Consider the following 21,151-nt stretch of genomic DNA (forward strand, 5'->3'; position numbering starts at 1 on the left):
AGTGATTTCTGTGATCTTTCACCTTTCCAGATAACCCTGGATGTGTTGGCTGACATGGGGCATGAGGAGCTTAAAGAAATTGGGATCAATGCGTATGGACACCGCCACAAATTAATAAAAGGTGTGGAGAGACTTCTAGGAGGACAGCAAGGTAAATATGACACTTTCACTGGCTAGTCTAGGTGTAGCACACACAGGCTCCTGTAAGTCACCTTCTCTAAATGTAGGCATTGTCACCAGGACTTGAAAGAATCGGAACATCAGGAAAGTATATTTGCTGCAGACGTGGTGGCTGAGTGAGTTGTGGTAGCTAAAGAATATATTAAGGAGATACCAGACCAAGTGATCACGTGCCTTTTCAGAGAATGGATACCCTGGAGGCAGCTTGGGAAGCTGTGCTCGTTTCTCAGGACCCTCTTTTACCCAGAGAGGAACTTTTGGATTGATTTGCTCTACATACCTACCCACAGGCCAGTTATATCCTGAAGGGTACACCTGATGGAGTTTTAGCTGCCCCACACTTCCGAGATGTTTCTGTTGAAAGAGGAAGCAATAAAGGGCAATTATATCCCACATGCATTTTTCATCTCTCTTGTAAAGCCTCTGCTGCTAATGAAAGTACTTTTATGTTTTTGAGGTTGTGCTTATGCCTTGTGTTTATTTTGCATTTCCTGCTGTACTGGGGTTGTGTAAAAAGAACGATGATGATGATGGCTACAAATAGAGCCAGTATTGGTTTTTCCTGTTGATTTTTGCTCCTTTTCATTCCTTCTCTTTGCAGGTACCAATCCTTATTTGACTTTCCACTGTGTGAGTCAGGGGACCATTCTCCTTGACCTTGCTCCTGATGATAAGGAGTATCAATCCGTAGAAGAGGAGGTAATCCAAGTCCCTTTCTTAATGCTTCAGTGGCCATTTATTTTTCTTTCCACTGATTAGCCTGTCAGAGCTAAAGTGTGCAATACGTGTTGAAAGTTCTAAAATAGGCTTTGGTGTATGAATGGCATAGATCTGACATGAAATTTAGGGCTCTTCATTTGTCCTTTCATATAGAGAAATGAGGGAAATTATTTTGCTATGTCCTGCCAATTTTTAAAATAAATGGTCTCTGCTCACTTAGTGTTATCCCGATTTTATTTTGTTGTGTTTTGAATTTTGTCTTGGATATTGCCTCATAGGAAGGGTTTCCACAGATTTCCGTAGATAGGTGGACCTGTGAAAATTAAAAGCTGTGTGTGAAGACCAAGGGATCAAGGTCTTGCAATTCTCTAGGCATTTTCTGTGAACCAGCTTGTTTTCTCTTGTCTCAGCGGCTTAGTTAATCTGTAACCCAGATAAACAGGTCTTGGATAATTGAGAATTGACTGTAATTTTGCCTCCCCCACACACACATGCTCTTTTATTTAAGTCAACTACAAGGACATACCATTTTGAAAGCAAAAATCATAACAGAAAAGAGACTTCCTGAAGAGTTGTGTTTGGAAGAAACTCCATTCTACTGTGCATTTGCTATTTGTGTCGTGTTCCTACGCTATAGCACAGAAGTGTTTGGAGTCTTTTAAAAAGTCTAGATAATCAGGATTGCTTCCAGCCTACCTGGGTGTATTTTTTATTAGTAACTTCATAAACTGGAGTTTGTGTAGATCTTTTTTATAAACTTTTCTGAAAGAAAGGGTCACTTTTCTGCCATAGCAAATTGGAATATTTATTTGAACTGTTATGTAATATTGTTGCTGTAGCTATAAATAGTTCTCTAAAAGACACAATGAAACAATTTCTGAGGGAATCAGAAATGCTCTGCTAATTACATAGGAGAATTTACAGTGCAGGTATTTTCCTAATACTAAGAAATGCAAACTAAACTCAGTAAAATCACATTTATTATTACTTCAGAGTGATCTTTTTGTATATTAATTGTCAAAGATTTTTTTTTTTCTAATAAAAATCAAGTTTTCTAGTTGTATATCATTTTGATACCATTATTCTCCTTTGTCTTATATGGATTTTTATTGCAAGATTGTGATGCCTTTTCCTGGTCTTAAAATCAAGAGTCATACACAGAAGGGGAAAAGGGATTTTACCTTGGTATTTATTTTAAGGATCCTTAGGTGCACACGTCCACGTCATGTGCATCGAGATGCACCTCGCCGCGTCTATCTCCCCAACATGGGGTATAACATTATAGGTTTTACTAATTAGCATATCTATCAAAGATTCCCCAGTGAGAGGCTCAAACGAGCCCCCTTCCCCAAGGAACCTTCCCCTGGATGGTTCTATCTTGGTTTACAGAATGTGTTCTGGAGAGGACCTTGGGGTCTGGGGCACACTGATCCCTAGCTACGAAGCTTCTAAAATGTTTAGTCTCTTAGCTTGACAAACAAGTCCAAGAATGTAGGCAATAAGTGCTAGGAATACAGAAGTTGTAAAAAGGTATAACAGGGGTATAAAAGAAAAGGCAAAAATCTTCATGGCATCAATTGGATAATTGCATCATCCAGCTTCCCTGCTGTGGAACAGCATAACGTGTTGGGTGCTTGAGAAATTAGGGTATAATGCAGTTTAAAATTGAGATGACTTTTTTTTGTACACCTTTTAATTCATTTTCCATCAAGATTGTCTGTTGTTGCCAGTGATATACTGAGACACTGCATGGATACTTTGCCTTGCTAGCAAGGTTTATGTGCTGAACTTTCAGTTTTGGTTTTTTATGTAGATGCAAAGTACAATCCGGGAGCATCGGGATGGTGGAAATGCTGGTGGGATCTTCAACAGGTACAATGTCATCAGGGTAAGTTTCAAAACTTCTCAGTTTTATGTGGTAAAGTATGTTAGTATTTATGCCAGCGGGCAGAATCAGTTTAGTGGTTTGCCCTTTTACATTTAAAGTTCTTTGTTGAAATGATACTCAGAAACAGAGTTAATGCAAGTGCTAAAATGAATGCATGCTGTGCACAGGGAATGAGGGAGAAGTGTCTGCTTGGGCTCCTAAAGAAGAACTGATGTTGAAGACAGATGTGGTGAAGAACCTGATTGAATTTCAGAGGCCTATAACTTCTGTATTTGACCCTTGCAACACAGATTTTTTTTTTTTCCTCAGTGTAGTCTTTTCTTACCTTTTTAAAGGATATTAGGGGGGGTGTGAAAGGATGATCATGACTTCTGATAAGAAGTTTCTATCTCCCTATGCAACTTCCCAGATTGACACCACCTCCTTTGCCCTTATCAACTAGAAAAATACCTTTTACAAGCCATGGCATTCCAGAAAATAGTATTGTCTTTCTGAGGGAAAGTACAGTTTCTGGTTTCTTGGAAATCAGAACAGAACTTGGTTTCTGAGCTCCAGCAAACCTGTGCTGCCTGTGTCTTTGAGAAGTAAGCCTGTGCAGAGCATTTGTAGCTTGATCCAATAGATCATGCATCCTGAAGTAAACTCTGCTTCCATCCTACTCCCAAACCAAAGGTGAAGTCCTTTACAGAAACCACCGGTATTAGAGCATGTGGCTGAAATGATACAGATAGATTAAACAGCACACCTCCTTTTTTTTCCCTCAAAAGATGGTTCTTTTCATAAAAAATAGACCTAAACTAGACAGCAAGTTTCAAAGAGCTAGACAAGATTGGTCAACAGAGCTCAAAGCAGAGAGGGAAGGAGTTCCAGACAGTTTGTAGTTCTTTGTGATGTTGCAGGCTCTGAGAGAAGAAGCCTGAAAGTTGTCCTTAAACCTGAAAACTTAGGCTGCAGTTTCACAGTAGTTTTAACCATTTGTGTGTGCTGCAGAGCTGTTAGAGAGACTTCAGCCTTGCGTGCAGAACAGCCATGGGGTTCTTTATAGCATTCATGTGTCTTGCTGTCAGTTTCAATGTCAAATTAATGTGAACTCGGTGAAACTCTATTTCATTTCAATTGCAATTCAAATACCTGTGAGAGATTGAAATGTTATGGTGACAGCATGGTTGGATCTGTTGTTCTGCTGCAGATTCAAAAGGTAGTGAACAAGAAGTTGCGGGAGAGATTCTGTCACAGACAGAAGGAGGTCTCAGAGGAGAATCATAATCATCACAATGAGCGCATGTTGTTTCACGGTAAGGAAGTCGTGTCTCTTTGTACGTATTGGTTTTTAACAAAAAACCCCAAACCTTGCAAGGACCCACAGGCAATGTTATTGTTGCTGTGTCACCATCCTGTGCAAGTAATTGTGTTTCTGCACTAGAAATGCAGGGGGTACATTGGGGGTGTGGCGGTGGTGGAGTTACTCTGTGTAGTTGCTGCAATCCTAAAAGCTGCACTAGGTAAGAAATAGTTTTGTTATGTTTTGGTTTTTTAAGGAAAAGGAAGGTTTTTTGCTAAGCCCTATCTTAGTCATTTTCAGTAAAGCTGCTGGGATGATGTTACATTGCTGTGAGAAAGACATGGTGTCTTCTAAATGGGGGGAGCAGCACGCAATAAAAGCGTTTTACCCTGGTGCTTCAGGCAAGCATCAGGGAAAGGAATCAAAACCAGCCATGAGTTTCAGCAAGATTTCTCTAGAAATGCCTACAGATGACAATTGCCTGAAGGTCCTTCTGCCCTAGATTCTTCTGTGATTCTGTGTAGGAAATTGGTTTTGGGTATGATTGTCCTGACACCTTGCCCCACCTTAACCAGTACTGACTGTGTAGAGAAGGTGTGCATTGACAAGATAAATTGCACTGAAATGTGAGTGGGGGGAAAGCCATTTAATGAGATCTGTGAAATGAGTAAGAAATGAGTCACACGTGGGATTTTGGTATATAATGATAAATCCCACACATCACAGCATCCTGCTGGGTATCGCCCCCTTCCAGCTGACTGAGCACACTTTCTGGTATTTAATGGTCTATTTGAGGCAGATAAACTCCTCTTGACATTGAGTCTTGTATTGCTATACAACTTAACAAGTATGTGTCTTTTTGTGTCACTCTTCTAGGGTCTCCTTTTATTAATGCTATCATTCACAAAGGATTTGATGAAAGGCATGCATACATTGGAGGGATGTTTGGAGCTGGAATTTACTTTGCTGAGAACTCCTCAAAAAGCAACCAATATGTGTACGGAATAGGGGGAGGAACAGGCTGTCCGACACACAAAGACAGGTCTTGTTACATCTGCCACAGGTATGGACCCAGCAGAGTTCCCTGCACGTAATTCTGGCTGTCCTGGTTTTTATGATCCTGGCACAGGGTGACCTGCAGGGAAAGGAAGGCCACTTGAGCTTGGTCATGGCAGGAAAAATGCAGTTTTCTGTTTGTCAGGGCTGAACAAAAATGAATATAAATGCAGCAAGTCCCACAGGAAGGTCAAAAATTACATCTAAGAGTGCAGTGAGTATAAATCAAAATGAGCTGTGGCTCAGGAAAGAGGCTTGAAACAGCAAGTTTGAAAATGAAGAGTCAGGGGAAAATAGCAATTAAACTCCAGGCACTCTCAGGACAAAACTGCAGTGCAAAGTGGTGGTCAGCAGTACCTTGTTGTACTGTGGATCAGATAATTTTGGAGGTAGTGAACAGGACTTAATCACAGCTTTGTTTCGTGCTGGAGTAGATCAATGTGTTTCTCACACTTTGACACCTGTCCAGTCCCTGCTGGTAGGAACACAGAGTTTCAGCTTCTTTCAACAGCTTTATATATATATATATATATATATATATATATATATATATAAAATGAACTAGAACAGGCCTCCATGTGAGGGCTAAACAAACTGTGTGTTCTCCCTTCTGTGTGTCACAAAAGATTTTTTTGTGGCAGGTTTTATACAGTCTTAGAACTGATTTCTAAAAGTGTTTCTCTAAAAAAGCCTTGAGAAATTAATTATAATTAAACTCAAAAGACTGAAATAATTCTGGAAGCACTCGACTCCTAGTAAGATGTTTATATTCTCTTCATTCATTTTAGACAAATGCTCTTCTGTAGAGTGACCCTTGGAAAATCCTTTCTTCAGTTCAGCACAATGAAAATGGCTCATGCCCCTCCCGGGCACCATTCTGTTATCGGCAGGCCAAGCGTGAATGGACTTGCGTACGCTGAGTATGTTATCTACAGAGGAGAGCAGGTACGTGGGTCAGCAAGGACTGGCTTTATGGAAGGACAGAGCTTGGAGCTGGAGCTGGGGTGTGGCTTGTTTCCAGACCAAGTGTGCTTTGATAACCCTGCTGATTAGGTGTTCGGGGGTTTTTTTCCCATTTAAACAAGGAAATAAGCAGTGAACTGTATCTGGACAGCAAATGCTACTCCTGTCCACTGATCTGCTCTGATTTATACCGTGCAGAATTGCCTAATTCCCCCTATGCAGCACTGATGGAGTCTGTTAAGAATTGTAGTTTTTCTCAGTTAACTCTCTTTCTCCCATTGCATTTTACTGGCTTTACTGCAGTATCAAGGTCACATGCATTTCTGGGACTCTGGTATATCTTGAGGATTCTGGGCTTTTTACCTGTAGCTTCCCAGCAATGACAGAGATTACCCTTAAATGGCAGCTGGAATAGCACAGAAATCTTCAAAAGTTGATTTTTAATCTGAATAACTCAGCTAGATCCTGACTCTGGAAAAGTGTTTTGCTTAATACTGTGGGTGGCTCCCAGATCACCTGATGAAACTGAATAATCACGAGTCTGTGGGCCCTGATGACAAACATCGCAGGTCCTGAGGGAGCTGGCTGATGGTGTTGCCAAGCCACTCTCCATCGTACCCTGAGACCATCTCAGTTGGTTGGAGCATGCTGCTAATAATTACAAGATCATGGGTTTGATGCCTGTGTGGGCCATTCATTTAAGAGCTGGACTTGATGATCCTTGCAGGTCCCTTCCAACTCCGAATATTCTGTGGCTCTGTGATACTTGAAAAGTCATGGCAGTCAGGCAAGGACTTCAGTGACTGGAAAAAGGGAAACAGAACTCGTATTTTTTAAAAGGGGGGAAAAGTAGATACAAGGGAACTACATATAGGTGAGCCTCACCTCTGTGCCTCGGAAGATTGTGGAACAGATCCTCATGGAAGGCACATGCAAGACCAGGAGGTGATTCAAGACAGCCAGCACAGCTTCTGTAAGCACAGATTGTGCCTGACCAGTCAAGTGACCTTCTGTGATAGAGTGACAGTGATGGTTGACAAGGGAAGATGGACTGATGTCATCTACTTGTCATGTCCCACATGACATCCTTATCTCCAGCTTTGAAGGGTAGACTGTTTGGAGGATAAGGAATTGGCTGGATGGACACAGGCAGAGAGTTGTGGTCAGTAGTGTCCAGGTGGAGGCTCATGATGAGAGGTGTCCCTCAGGGCTCTGTCTTGGGACCATTGATCTTTAATATCTCTCTCAGTGACACAAACAGTGTGATGGAGTGAACTCCCAGCAAGTCTGCAGGTGACAGGAGGCTGAGTGGTGCAGTTGACACACTGGAAAGATGGGTTGCCATCCAGGGGGACCTGGACATGCTTGAGAAGTGGGCCCACAAAAACTTCATGAGGTTCAACAAGGCCAAGTGCAAGATGCTGCACTTGGCAATTGCAGGGCAATCCCAGACCTGAGTACAGACTGGGAAATGAACTCATTGGGTGCAGCCCTGTGGAGAAGGATGTGGATGTCCTGATGGCAAAAAGCTGGACATGAGCCAACAGTGTGTGCTTGCAGCCCAGAGAAGCAACCACATCCTGGACTGCATCAAAAGAGGAGTGGCCAGCAGGTCAAGGGGAGGTGGTTCTTCCCCTCTACTCTGCCCTCCTAAGACCCCACCGGGAGTGCTGCATCCAGCTGTGGGGTCCTCAGCACAGGAAGGACAGAGTGGCTCCGGAAGAGGGCCACAAACATGATCAGAGGGATGAAGCACCTCTCCTATGAGGAAAGGCTGAGAGAATTGGGATTGTTCTGCCTGGAGAAGGCTGCAGGGAGACCTTATAGCAGCCTTGCAGCGTGTAAAGGGGGCTTATAAAAAAGAGGGAGAGCAACTTTTTACACAGGCACATAGTAATAGGACATGGGGAGGGAGCAGTTTATAACTAAAAGAGGAGAGATTTAGATTAGATGTTAGAAAGAAATTGTTTATTCAGAAGGTAAGGAGGTCCTAGAAGAGGTTGCCGAGAGAAGCTTTGGATGCTCCATGCTGGGAAGTTTTCAAGGCCAGGCTGGATGGGATGTTGAGCAACCCAGTCTAGTGGAAAGTGTCCTTGCCTATAGCAGGGGGCCTCAAACCAGATGATCTGTAAAGATCCCTCATGTCCGAACCATTCTATGATTCTAAAATAAGATTATGTAATAAATTTAGGTTCAAAGGAATCTTGGGGAGGTCACATAGGCCAGCCTCTTGTTCATGTTGAATCCAGGCCAGGTTGCTGAGGGCTTTGTTTGACCAGGCGAGTCTTGGAGGCCTCAGCGAATGGTGTTTCACTGCCTCCTGCAGCAGCTTGTTCCTTTGATTACTTATCCTCAGAGTAAAATAATATTTCCTTTGTATCCAACAGAAAGCTTCCCTGTTTTAATTAATCTCATTCTCCTGCTGTGCATCACAGAAGAGAGTCTGGCTCTGTTTTCTCAGTAGCCTTCCGTACATAATGCAAGATTGCTATGAGGTCCCACAAAGCCTTCTCTTTTCTGAACCAAACAAGCCCATCTCTCTCAGCCTCTTCTTCTTTATCCTGTGCTTTCTCCCCTGACTTATTGGTCCTTTGCTGAACTTGGGTTCAGCTTGTTGGCATCCTTCTTGTATTGGAGGACCTAAAATAATGCAGTTTTCTAGATGTGGTCACATGAGTACTGAATAAACAGCAGTTGCTGCTACACCTGATGATTTACTGCAGGATGCTTGTAGCCTTTATTGCTGCTGGGACACACTGTTGATTCTGCTTTAGTTTGCTGTCACCCAGGGACCGCATCACCTTTTCAGCTGAGTGGCTTCTCAACCTGCAGTGTTACAAGGAATTCATCTCAGATGCTTTTGCCCTTGCTGGATTACATGAGGCCTCTGTAGGCCCAGTCTCCTCTCATCTATCAAGGTTCCTCTGAATGGGGCTCTGACCTCCGTCAACTTTAGCTTTGTTCTGGGACTGAACTGGATACCAGCTGTCTTCAGGAAACACTGGATGGATGGACAGATGATTGACTGGGTTATGTGCTTTGAGTGGGCCAAGTATTCTACTGCCAGTAAAGGCATTTGCAGGTTACATGACAAGTTACTGACCCTTTTGAGGTCAGGCTTTGTCAGTCATCTGAGATTTTTGAGTAACTTAACAGGTACTGACCGATTTGTAGGATTAACTAACAAGGGGAGTAACTCTGAATTCCTGTTGCACACAATTTCTAGCAGTGTCTGTATGGAAAAAACATCTTTCTTTCTATTAGTGCATTAACCAAGGTGTTAAATACAGGGTGTAAGCAGTTCTACTTAGTGCTGGCTAGGTTTGAAATCCTTTTTTTCTTGCATGCTGTGAACATAGAACTGATTCTTGTGCTGTCCTTCCTGGTCACTGTTTAGTTAAATGCAAAAACTGGAACTTGCTGAGTTACCCTTGTATAAACCAGGGGTTTTTTTCTTACTTTACTTTCAGGCATACCCAGAATATCTCATTACATACCAGATTGTGAAACCAGAAGCTCCTTCACAGACAGCAACAGCAGCAGAACAAAAGACCTAGTAGCTTCAGAGCAGTGAAGAAGGATGTGACTTCAATCTTGGACTGGATGGATACGTGTTTCAGAAAATCAGTATCACATAAAATTCTTAACAACCTGGAAATAAGCTGTATGTCTTCTATAAAGCATTGCTGTCTTGATGAATATGGTATGAGTAACTCTTGCATACTCGACTGCTACTGTTCCTCTTGAGGAAAGTTTACAAGGGACTGCCTTTTAATAACATATCTCAGGCTCCTAGTCTCTGCAGTTACCATGTATAAAATAATACTGTTTTGATCTAGACCTTGGGAACATTATTGTGCAAACGGAAGTCTTTATTGGTGCCATCTCACATGCTAAAATTTCAGACACTACTTTTCTAGTTATTTTATTTGCAGATAAATTGCATTAAGCCCATCTTTTTTTTTTCAGCATACACCATTCATTTCCTGTTTTCAAGAGATCCTATTTATTCTCCTTTTATATTCTGAAGTTGAGCCAGAACCTTCTTGAAGATATTTTGCACAAAGTCAAGTCGACTAAAATCATTAACAATGCAATATAAATTTCATCTGAGGAGGGACTAGGTCAAGTTCTTCGATATAGGGGGTTTTTTGCACACCTCTGAGCAAACGATAACATGAGTGAGTGTAACTTTAGAGTGGAAACAAACCATGTCAGTTTGCTGCTTTGTCTGTGTGAGTTTTCTGGGGGAAGCCCTGGGAAGAGTTTGCAAAGGTAAAACCAGCTCTTGTGCTTGGAAGGACTTAATGAAACAGGTCCATGCCCTCTGCTGGCATCTCTAAAAGAACATTTTATAAGGCTCCTGTTAAGTACATGCAGCTTGTGAAATGTTCTCCAGTTACAGCAGTGTATGGTTTTGCTGGGAGAAGCAGGTGAAAAGTCAGAAGATTTCATACAGGAGGGCGTATCTAGTTCATGTCCCTCTGTAAGATGAGACCCCGTAAATGGGTTTCAGGCTGGTCAGGGAGAGTGTACTACAGCAGTTTCCTGTCACATCTTGGTGTGTGACATCACAGTTGAAGAGCTTAAGGGATTTACAAAAGTAATAATTTTTTTAAATATCAATTTTACATTTTGATGAGAACAAAATTTTAAAGTATCGTTTGGCAAGTGGATTTGTTTGCAGGTATACCAGAGTACAAAGCTAGGATTTATTCACTTAATACCCTTCTTCCCAAATTCCCAGGTTTATTTTGCTGGGTAGGAGAAAGTTGTTTTTAAGCATTGCATAGCACAGCATCAGACAGTTTCAAAAGTCCCCCTCATGGTGGATATGGATTTAACAAAAGTAGAAACTGTTTCTTTTTTGTAGTGTTTTACAGTTTTAGAGAAGGTTGAAGATCAAGACCTGTTAATTTTTTTCCTAACAACCAATGCCAGGAAATGTGCTTCAGTGTTGCCCATGTAACAACTGGAGGAAAAAATGTTCCTCTGGACACAACACGCTGTGCATTTCCCTATCAACCAGCACTATCTGATGTTCCAGTTCATGCATTCAGGTTTTATCCCCCTTAAAGCAAGGAAGCAACAGAATAGTGTGCTTTTATTTCATAAAAATATACGTGCTCCCCACAAGTGGGATTTTGCTAACATGTTTGTGTAAAACAGACTTAAACCTGAAGACCTTTTCACTTTCAGCATTAAACACAACATTTTTTGTTTTTAACATTAAGGCATTAATGTTGAAGCAAGTCATCCTCACAAGAAATTTTACCCACTGTAAAATCAGTCATTTGATGCAATATGGCTACCTGAACATCATCTGTTTGTAATATCTCTAAAGAAAACCTTAGAAATAGCAATACTCCAACAGAACTTGAACTCTGAGTTTTACTTTTCTTGAGCTGACAGTGGATATATGGTTCTCGCTTCATTCTGTGACCTGATTAACTATGTAGCTTTGAAGTTCCATGCAGGCTCTAGCCTAAGTTGTCCTTTTAAACAAATTTCATTGATAAAATTGGGTGCTTGTATTTTGGCTACTTGTTTCATGGTGTTAGGATTGCAAAGATCACCACTAGGCTTTGAAGCTTTGTATTCGCCATTTAAGTTTGGGGTTTGTTTTTCATTTAGTTAATAATGGAGTGAGGGGATGTGCCTGTCTGCACTAGGGTTTCAGATAGTGGCCTGAGCGAGTGCTGCCCTCCATCCCCAGTTAGACATAGTTTTAAATGGTGAAACAGCTGTGCTACTTAGGTGAGCAAAATGGTTAATGTGGGCATGAAAAGTTAAAAGCTTTACATCTTTCAAAAACAAGAACAAATCTAAAAAGTAAAACCCCACTGAGCCCACACCAGATGCTGTTCTTGCTTGTTGTTTCCTATGTGCTTGTTGAACTAATGGCTAGTCTGGAATCCTTTTGCAGCCTGGAACTTCTAGAGGATAAAAATAGCCTGGAGGAGACTGAGGGGAGACCTCACTGGGGTCTTCAACGTCCTCATGAGAGGAAGTGAGGGGCAGGTACCAATATCTTCACTCCTGTGACCGGTAACAAGACTGGAGGAAACAGCATGAAGCTGAGTCAGGGGAGATGTAGGTTGGATGTAAGGAAAAGGTTTTTCACCCCAGAGGGTGGCTGGGCACAGGGACAGGCTCCCCAGGGAAGTGGTCACAGCACCAAGCCTGACAGAGTTCAAGAAGTGTTTGGACAATGCTCTCAGGCACGTGGTGTGACTCTTGGGGCTGTCTTGTGCAGAGCCAGGAGTTGAACTAAATGATCCTGATGGGTCCCTTCCAACTCAGCATATTCTGTGATTCTACTTTCCAGTATCTTTGAACTGCCAGTGTTAATGTTTCTGATGTTCTGTGCAGAGTAAAGGTGCTGTGTGAGGAAATCATTTTGCAGTGGTTTTTGTCTTGTAATGACGTGATCTCATATCCGTTTGTGGCCAGACACAGAGGAATACCCAGGCCTGATGATGCACCTGTGTGTTGTAGAAACCTGTGCAGGAGTAGCATATGTTGTCTTTGTAGCTCCTCTTACAGTTCAAAACAAAGTGAGGATCTGCCCATCAATATCAAAGTTACTCATGAAAAACCTGTTTGTGGTTTTGGTGGTAGAGCTGCATTTGGCAGGTTGTTAACGGTACAGATGCTGCTGCTTTAGCTGGGGGAGTTAACTACAATGGGACCTTAAAAATGCCATGACCCCATAACCAGGCAGTTGCTGCCTCCTGAGAAATGAAGTTTTTGACTTCCTGAGAAGAGCAGTCCCATGATATTGGGATGCTCATACGCAGCATTGGATCACCAGTGGAGGCACAGCAGGAGCTGAGAATGTAAGAATGCTCAGGGCTGGGAGACCAGGGACAGAACTTGGTGTCTGCTGGCACAAGGGACAATGTGTCTCTCAGGCCTGTTGATTTTTGTCAGTGTCCCTTTGAGGCAGCATTTTGAAACTTTTGTGTAGTTTTGTGACAGAACTTTAATAGGCAAAACAGAAAGAAAAGTCACCATCTAACAAAGGAGAGAGGGTTCTGCTCTCCATTGCTGAAACTGTTTCCATGAGGCTGATGACTTAGATACCTGGTGCAGAGTGACATTACAGTCTGAATGCTGTCAACAGAACTTTTGTTAGGATTAAAAGCAGACAGTACAGTACCTTAATAAGGTATATTTTGTTTTCTCATTTTTATCTACCAGTTGTGTTTGATCCCAGCTCCACAGAGACTGTTATAAACCTCTTCTACTAGTTCCACCATGTTGCAGTCACTATTGGTTTTCTAACCTCTGTTTCGAGTGTTCGCATGTGATGCAATTGAATCCCACTACATTGTGTAGCAGGAATTTATTTTGCCTGCAGACCTGAACTTTGCTTGTTTGTTATGGGAGTACCCCAAAAGAAAATTCTACACTGAGGCAAAAAGAAAACCCTGCAAAATGTTCTGCAGTGTTGGCTCTGATGGGCAGCAGACACAGAAAAGGCATGTGGTACAGGGGAGGGAGTAGCTCCTGGACCAGGGCGCTTTCTTGTCTCTGGAAACCAGCTGTTCCTACTGTTTATTGTAGGTTAGAGGAGGTGTCTCCTCCCTGTGAATGTGTGAGGTGCTGAGGGATGCAAACATGTTGTGCCACTGTGTGGCCCGTGAGAGCTGCTTAAGCCAGTGGCAAATCTCAAAAAAGCCTCCTGCATCCCTGCAGTGACGTCAGAGTTTCTGCACAGTTCATGCACTGCCTGCAATTTCCATATGGGACTGTTAACAGAAATTGCCCTGAACAGGTTTTTCCAAGATGAGCAGAAGGAAGGGTCCAGCCATAAAACAGATTAGTTTGAACATTGCTAATCATTCTCAGAAGCTGAGTGTCAGGAAATGTGTTAATTTCTTTTCAGTGGGATTTCTCTGTTTCCATGCTGCTTTGCTACAGAAAGTCTAGCTCAGAAGTCTAAAGTGTCGTGCATCTAATGCATGCTTCAGTTCTGTTGAGCTGAGTCTTTGTGCAGCATTGTAAGCCCAGAGAGGGAAGACCCAGGAAAGCACAGATTCAGTTCTTGCCTCATGTAGCAAATGGCCTGTGAACCTCCACAGGCTTGAATCCATTGGTGGTGGTGGCCTGGTGCAGTCCAGAGCATGTTCTCCTGGTTTTTCAGTGGCAGGACACGTGTGCAGAGATGGAGTGGCAGTGTTCCCACCTGTCTGAACACAGAGTAGATGTAAAACCCAGGGGATTGGGGAACACTGTACGTGTGTTAAAATCTCTGAAGCAAGGTGAATGAGCCTGGGAATCTGTAGTGGACATGGGAAGCAGATGCATTTCCATTACACTGACACATATGCCTGTCAAGTCACATTATCTGACTGGTTTTGATGTAACAGTCTTGCTGAACCTGTTGGTGGCAAGTTTTAGTGGTGGTCCCATTAATTACTAATGTCGATTATTAGAGTCTCTGTTATTAAGATAATTTTGACACTTTCTTAACATCTGCAGAACTTGCTTCAGCTTTGGAAATTGAAATGGGGATTTTCTGTGCTGCAGTCCCATGAGCTTGTGCTTTGTCATTCCTAATTGCTTTCTCTGGCAACCCAGATGGCAATGTAGCTGGGGGTTGAATTTCTAGACCTTTCTTTTGTGTAACTTGTTTTCATAACTAGCCCTGTATGTGTCCTCTCTTAGTTGCCAATTACCTGGAGCTGGGATATCATTTATTTATTTCTTCTTTTACCTTCTCTCTCAAAGTTGAAGACGATGGGCAGGTTCTCAGCCTACCTACATGGTGGACTTTAGGTAACATCTCTGTAACAACTGAGTTTGATCTATAAATGTGCTTGGCTAAATGTCTGATCTGCAATACTTGTAATAGTTTAAAAGTCAATAAATACATTTTTAACAGTTGCTCTGTGAAAATGGAATGTGTGCACAACCTGCTGTTCCGTCTTGGTCTTAGGACAAATTTGCTCCAGCCGAACTGTTGAAAACAGTTTTTATTTTTATTTTCTCCAAACAATGTTTTCTCCCTCCCTCAGGCAATAAATAAAAAGTTAATTTCTAGAAAAAAAAAAAAGAAGAACAAAACCATACATATGTACATCAGCCACACAGGCATCTTGTGTGTTGGATTGGACTGGAGAGAAGGACAGAGGTAGGGTGGGAAATAAGGCTCCAGGTGGGTTGAAGATGAGGCATTTTCAAGGCTTGGACCAAAAGCTGCAGAAATGTTGCACAGGTGAACAAGACTCAGCACAGGAAAAGGGCTGGTCATGAGGTGGGAGAAGCTTGAAAATGCTGGATGGATGACACCTCTGGGCCAGCCTGTCCTCCACCCTGCAGCTTCTCTCTTCCATTATAGCCCACCCCTGTCCCATCCTGCTGCCTTTGGAAGAAGAGCAGCAGTAGGACTGGTGGAGAGGAACCTGAACAGAGCAATCAAAAGCAGCCCAGACTGCTGCCCCCACCCCTTCTTTCTCATCCTAAAGCCACAGGAGATTGGACCAAAGTTTTGTAGAAACCAGTGATCCACAGAGGCAAGAAAAGAGGCATTTCAGACTACATCTCTCCCTCCGAACCACTTCCCAACCACACAGATTGCTCTCCCCCACTGGAATGGGCTCAGCTGGTGACTTGGCAGGTGCCTACCAGCTCCTGTCTCATCTCCCCAGCCACTGGCAGGGCTGAGGTTGAGTGCAGGCAGCCCTGTGCTATCACTCCTGCTTGCCCCAAGGCCCTGCCTGCAGCTCTGCTTGTCCAAAGTGTATCTGGCTCAGGTAAGCAGCACCCACCACACACACAGATTTCTCTGCAAGGGGGAAGGCTGCTGCACAATAAAAACAGGGTATGCTCCCTTGTCAGCCTTGATGAGCTGGGGGCAGAAACATGGGGAGAAGGGGAGGTGTAATAAAACAAGACAGTAAAATAGGGATGGAAACACATGAAGACCAGGCACTTGAGGAAACCCAGTATACTATTTTTTTTCCTCCCCAAAAGAGCCTGGACAATGTCAAGGTTTGTGGCTTTTAAAACTTCCGTGCTTTCAAAACATAACAATAAAAAGCAAACAAACCAAGATGAGGTAAGAAATCTCTCTACGAAAAAGATGTCGAGTCCAGGGTGAATGGCAGTGTCCGGCACTATTGCTTAACATCACAGGGCTCCACGCCCCCTGCATGCCTGGCACTACCTGCCCGGCTGGCCTCGGCCCTGAGCTAACAGCTGGGCGACGTGGTGATGGGGCTGTGCAGGTAGGGGAGGCTGCTGGGGGTGGCATGGACACCGACAGACACGGGGAAGCTGAAGACAAACTGCGAGGTGGGGGTGGAGGTGGCCTTGCCCCGCTCCCGCAGCGTCCCCGAGGGGCTGACGGCTTCCACTGCGTATGAAGTGGCCAACACCTGCGACTCGAACTGCAGCAGCTGCCCCATGAAGCTGAAGTTGGGGGAGATGATGCTCCGGCGCTGCTTGACAAACTCAAAGGCCTCCTCTAGCTTGACACGCTTCTTCATCATCAGGTAAGCCAAGCAGATGGTGGCTGAGCGGGAGATGCCAGCCTGGCAGTGCACCAGGACCCGGCCACAGCACTCCTTCACTGAGTCTGGAGGGCAACAGGGGTGAGATATGAGACCCACACCCTTCCACCATGGCCCAACCCCTCACCAAACCTGCAGGTGGGGGCTGACCTCCCTCCCACCAATGGACAAAACATCTCTGCACAGGCACTCACCAATGTACTCAATTGCCTCCATGAACCAGGAGCTGATGTCAGCTTTGTGGTTATCCTCCACAGGGATACACTTGTACTGGTAGTGCCCCTCGAAGTGGTTGGGGCAGTCTGAGGAGACGTTCAGCAGGGCTGTGATGCCCAGTGCATCAAGCATGTCCCGCCGGGCTGCGTGGTAGGCGCTGCCAAGGTAGAGGAAGGGAAGAATTTCCACAGGCCCACCCTGTTACAGAGAAAAACAACAGATACGGGGTTGACCAGGGGACTGCGGCAGGCAGGACACACATCCAGATGGCTTGGAAACACTGAGCTGTGCAGCAACCTGGCACTTGATCCAGGGCCCTCAGAAGGAGCAGAAGCTGCCTTCCTGAGGTGCTGAACCTACTTCAAGCCCTCCCTCTCCCTCTCTTTGTCCTGTACAGAAACAGGCAGGTGTGGGTTAACAGGATTTGGGCTTGTCCACTCTTTGGGGCACACAAACACCCTGGGATTAGGAGGACCACCATGCTCTCCCATGAGAGGAAAGGAAGCTCCACAAGCCCCAGCTGAGGGAGAGCAGAGAGACTCCCATCGGAGCAGGTTGCAATGCTGGAAGGGCAGTCAAAATAGCTAAGCACTAGGGCTTCTAGACATACCTGGTCATGAAAGGGGGTCCCACAGGAACTGCAGCCCAAATCCAGGGGCTCAGCGCTGGTGGGGGGTGACACATTGCTCAGGGACTTGGTTTTTGCACAGAATTCAGGATACTCCGAGGAGAAGCGCTCATAGCCCCCTGCAAGAAGAGAGGCACAAAGTGTTATCCCAGACTGCTTTCACAGGACTTCAGAACGGCGCAGCCAGAGATGCCCTTGGCCACTAGATGATGCTACAGCAATGGAGAGTGGCCTCCTGCCCCAGGAGGAGCAATCAGGCTCCTGGCAGCAAGGGGGAATCCCTGAGGCCCCACCATTCCCTTGGAGCAAGAGCACCAAGTGCAACGATCTTGGCCACCCAAAACCTCTGGTCCAGGGTTTAGTCCCCTGCATAGTGCTGGCCAAAACCCCAGACTGAGGCCAAGGTTGGTCTCTGAGACAATGAAAAGAGGATTTATTTAAATGGGAAAAGCTGCTCCAAGGCCAAAGACTGTTCTGGTCTCATCTTCCCTTGATACATCATTTTGTCACAAAACACAGGCAGGTCTCCCTTTCCCAGCTCGGCCCTCCAGCTCAGAGCTCCCGAAACAACAGACGAGGAAAGCCCTGGCTCTGGTCAGGTATAGCCAGGCTGACCCCACAGCCCAGCTGCCCTCAGAGAGGTGCAAGCTGCACATGGAGCAGCTTGTCCCTTTGACCTGCTGCCAGGGGAAATTAAGCACAGGGGATGTCAGGACTTCATCATGGCAGGCAAAACAAGAGCAAACCCCACTGAGTTCCCAGGACAGGGAAACTTCAGTGTTGGCTGCCAAAAAACACTTCTGGTGAGATTTCCTTCTCTCATTCAAATCAAATCAAAACTGTGACATGCTTGTAGGATGACTTTGAGCCTCAAAATCAATGAAAATCAAGTACTTTACTATCACCACAGGACTCCAGCTAGACCAAGCCCTGACTCCCAGGATGGTTCCTGAAGACTCAAACCAACTGCAGGATCTAAGCCTGCAGATTTCAGCTTACCGGAGCATGCAGCAGGACACATCTTTCTTATCCAGCTCTGAGACTGCCCTGAACAAGGCTGGAGATATCCAAGACCAATGCATGCAAGCATCTCAAGCAACCCCGGAATCCCTAGGGAGCTAGAGCCTGATACTGCCAGCATCCCAGTGTCCTCTGTGGTTTCCTCCCCCTACAAAAGGAAGGGCTCTCGTACCTTAAAGCAGAACCGTGCAGATGCATCACTGCATTTGCATTGTCCCTCCCACGCAGCCAGGACAGTTTGCAGAGGCTGCATTTCCCCGGCCTGACATCCCTTTACAGTCCTACTGCTTCGATTTGAAAGAGCATCCAAAACCAAGAGCCCTTGTTAGACAACTTCCAGGGATCTGGTCCAAAAATCCCTGGATCTACTGCATCCCACTCCAGTGGTCATCACACCATGAGAGGGAAAAGCTGCCCAGGGTGATGGGCAGAAACATCTTGGAAAGAGCGTTTCTTGGAAAGAAAAGAGACCTTTCCAAATGTTTCTCTTCAATGACTCTCATCAGATTTAATGCTCGGTGAGCCAAGCACCACATCCAGCAGCTCCTGGCTGCACATGCCGACCCTGCCCGGCACAGGAGCCAGGCAGAGCAGGTGCCCATTGCCAAGCAACGCCCAGCCAGGCTGTTTCACAGGGAACCTGGCAGCAGCATGACCTGAAAAAACACATCTGGATCTTCATCGTGACCTGCACCCAACAAATGTGCATTTGGGCATGCACAGCTCTGGGTTAGTGCAGCTCTCAAGGAATAAGAGCAAGATTATTTTAGTAGCTCTGTGGTACGAAAGGAAGAAGACTGTAGTGCTGAGACTGAGTCTCTTGGAGCCCGTTCCTTATAAAGGCTCCCATTCCAACCAACCTCCCACGAGAACCACAGGGACACCAGAAGCTCCCAGCTGACAAAGGCCACCCTTGAAGCAGAGCAGCATTTCCTGCCACATTCGTGGCTCCAGCACCACGCTGGCTCACGGTGAAGGAGCCTGCTCCTGAGCGAGCCCTTGCTGTGCAGGCACTCCCGCAGCAGCACATCGTATCTCATCCTTGGAACAGCTCCTGCTGCTTTTACTGTATCTAGTACAACTGAAGTGCTAGTTCCTCCATCTATCAAGCCTCCTAATGGATTTGCTACTCTGCATACACATCCTCACCCCTGCTGTAAGTAAACGACGGAATAAATTGACTCTCAGGCTGTAAACAAAAAAGAAAAAGCCCCACAGAGCTCACCCAGGAACCCCAGCTGAGCATCCCCCGCCCCTAAATCATCTCAAGGCAATTCTCAGGACCAGCAGCTCCAAATGTGCACAACTTCTCATTTAATACAAGGCAGAGTGGGGAAGCCCTGATCCCTGCTGTAGCCGCAAAAAGAGCAGAGAGGTAACCCCGAGTTTTCTGCCCGCTGCAAAGGGACATCGGTGTGACAGCAGGTATTTGACCCTGCACAAACACCTCTGCACCGTGGGGCTGGGGATGAACTCAAACAAAGCGTGGGGGGATTTCCCCCCACACGCTCACGTCCCTCAGGTCCCATGCAGGGGCACGGGGCCCGCTCGATGCCCCTGAGCCGGCTAAGACCGCCCGGGCACCCACGCACGGGGCTGATGGCCGCGCTGCGACCGTCCCGGGACCCCAGCTCCGGGCAGCTCCGGTGCGCGCGGCCCCCCAGCCCTCCCGCCGGCTCCCAACTTCTGGCAGGACCGCCGGAGGCGGGAGAAGGGAGCGCCCTGCCCGGGGCGCGGCGAGGCCGGACCCGCATTGCCGAGCGGGGGCGGCTGTCCGCGGCCACGTCCCCGCCGTCATTCCCGGTGTCCCCGCCGCCCGCTCCCCCCCGCCGGTACCTGCCAGGAGCCGGATGTCGGCGCGCGCCGTGTCGCGACGGAGCGCGCGCACCACGAGCGCCACGGTGCTGTCCTCGCGCAGGGCCTCCGCGCGCGGGCTGCGCTCGTCGTACACCACGACGGCGGCGTAGAGCCCGGCCCGCAGCCGCGCCCGCACCTCGCCCTCGGCCGGCAGGATCTGCTCCAGGCTCACGGCGCCCTTGGCCCGCCGCCGCACGATCGTGTTGCAGCGCACGTTGAGCGCCCCGCGGATGTGTCCGGCGCTGTGCGCCAGGAAGGGGCGGCAGTCCAGCACCAGGCACCGCGCGGCGCCGCCGGGCCCGGCCTCGTCGCGGCACACGAGCCGGCGCAGCGCGCTGCCCTCCATCTCGCGCAGCCCCTCGGTGGCCACCATGGCGGGGGGAGCGCCCGCCGCGCCCCGCGCCCGCCGCCCGCGCCGCTCGCGCACCCCCGCGCGCGCCGCGCGCAGCCTTTACTACCCGGCGGCGGCCGGCGCGCGCCCCCGCCCCGCCCCGCCCCGCCCATTCGCGCCGGGCCCGCATGAATGGAGGGGAGGCGGCGCGCGGGAGCGGCGACGTCACCGCCTCCATTCACAAAAAAAGAAATCCGTCCGCGCCGCCGGCCGGCCGCGGGTTGTGAATGGGGGAGAGAGGCGGGCCGCGCCGCGCCTTTGTCACCGCGGGGCTGCGCGGTGTCACCCCCGCCGGGACCCCTGCGGGTCACACACGCTGCGGGGCACCCGCCCGTGCACACACGCGTGTGCGCGCACCGCTGGGCACACGCGCACATGCACATGCTGCAGGGCACGCGCCCGCGTGCGCACACACACACACACACACACA

General features: G+C 46.7%; 2 protein-coding genes across 2 annotated transcripts in view; one reads left to right on the top strand and one right to left on the bottom strand.

The window, feature by feature from the left end:
* TNKS (tankyrase) overlaps positions 1 to 14,951 on the top strand; it is a 138,265-nt gene extending 123,314 nt beyond the window's left edge. Inside the window, exons 21-27 of the mRNA XM_082282070.1 lie at positions 31 to 151; positions 782 to 879; positions 2,714 to 2,788; positions 3,978 to 4,083; positions 4,947 to 5,133; positions 5,915 to 6,071; positions 9,560 to 14,951. Of these exons, the coding sequence (XP_082138196.1) occupies positions 31 to 151; positions 782 to 879; positions 2,714 to 2,788; positions 3,978 to 4,083; positions 4,947 to 5,133; positions 5,915 to 6,071; positions 9,560 to 9,646 (831 nt within the window). The 3' untranslated portion in view covers positions 9,647 to 14,951. The remainder of the gene's footprint in view (positions 1 to 30; positions 152 to 781; positions 880 to 2,713; positions 2,789 to 3,977; positions 4,084 to 4,946; positions 5,134 to 5,914; positions 6,072 to 9,559) is intronic.
* A 1,337-nt stretch (positions 14,952 to 16,288) lies between these two features.
* DUSP4 (dual specificity phosphatase 4) lies at positions 16,289 to 20,703 on the bottom strand (the record flags this gene model as incomplete). Its single annotated transcript, XM_082281875.1, has 4 exons — positions 16,289 to 16,674; positions 16,804 to 17,023; positions 17,436 to 17,572; positions 20,310 to 20,703. 4 exons carry the CDS (start codon positions 20,701 to 20,703, stop codon positions 16,289 to 16,291), a joined length of 1,137 nt encoding a protein of 378 aa, XP_082138001.1.
* Positions 20,704 to 21,151: the final 448 nt, after the last annotated feature.

Source organism: Coloeus monedula (assembly GCF_965178545.1).
Source record: "Coloeus monedula genome assembly, chromosome: 5".
NCBI lineage: Eukaryota > Metazoa > Chordata > Aves > Passeriformes > Corvidae > Coloeus > Coloeus monedula.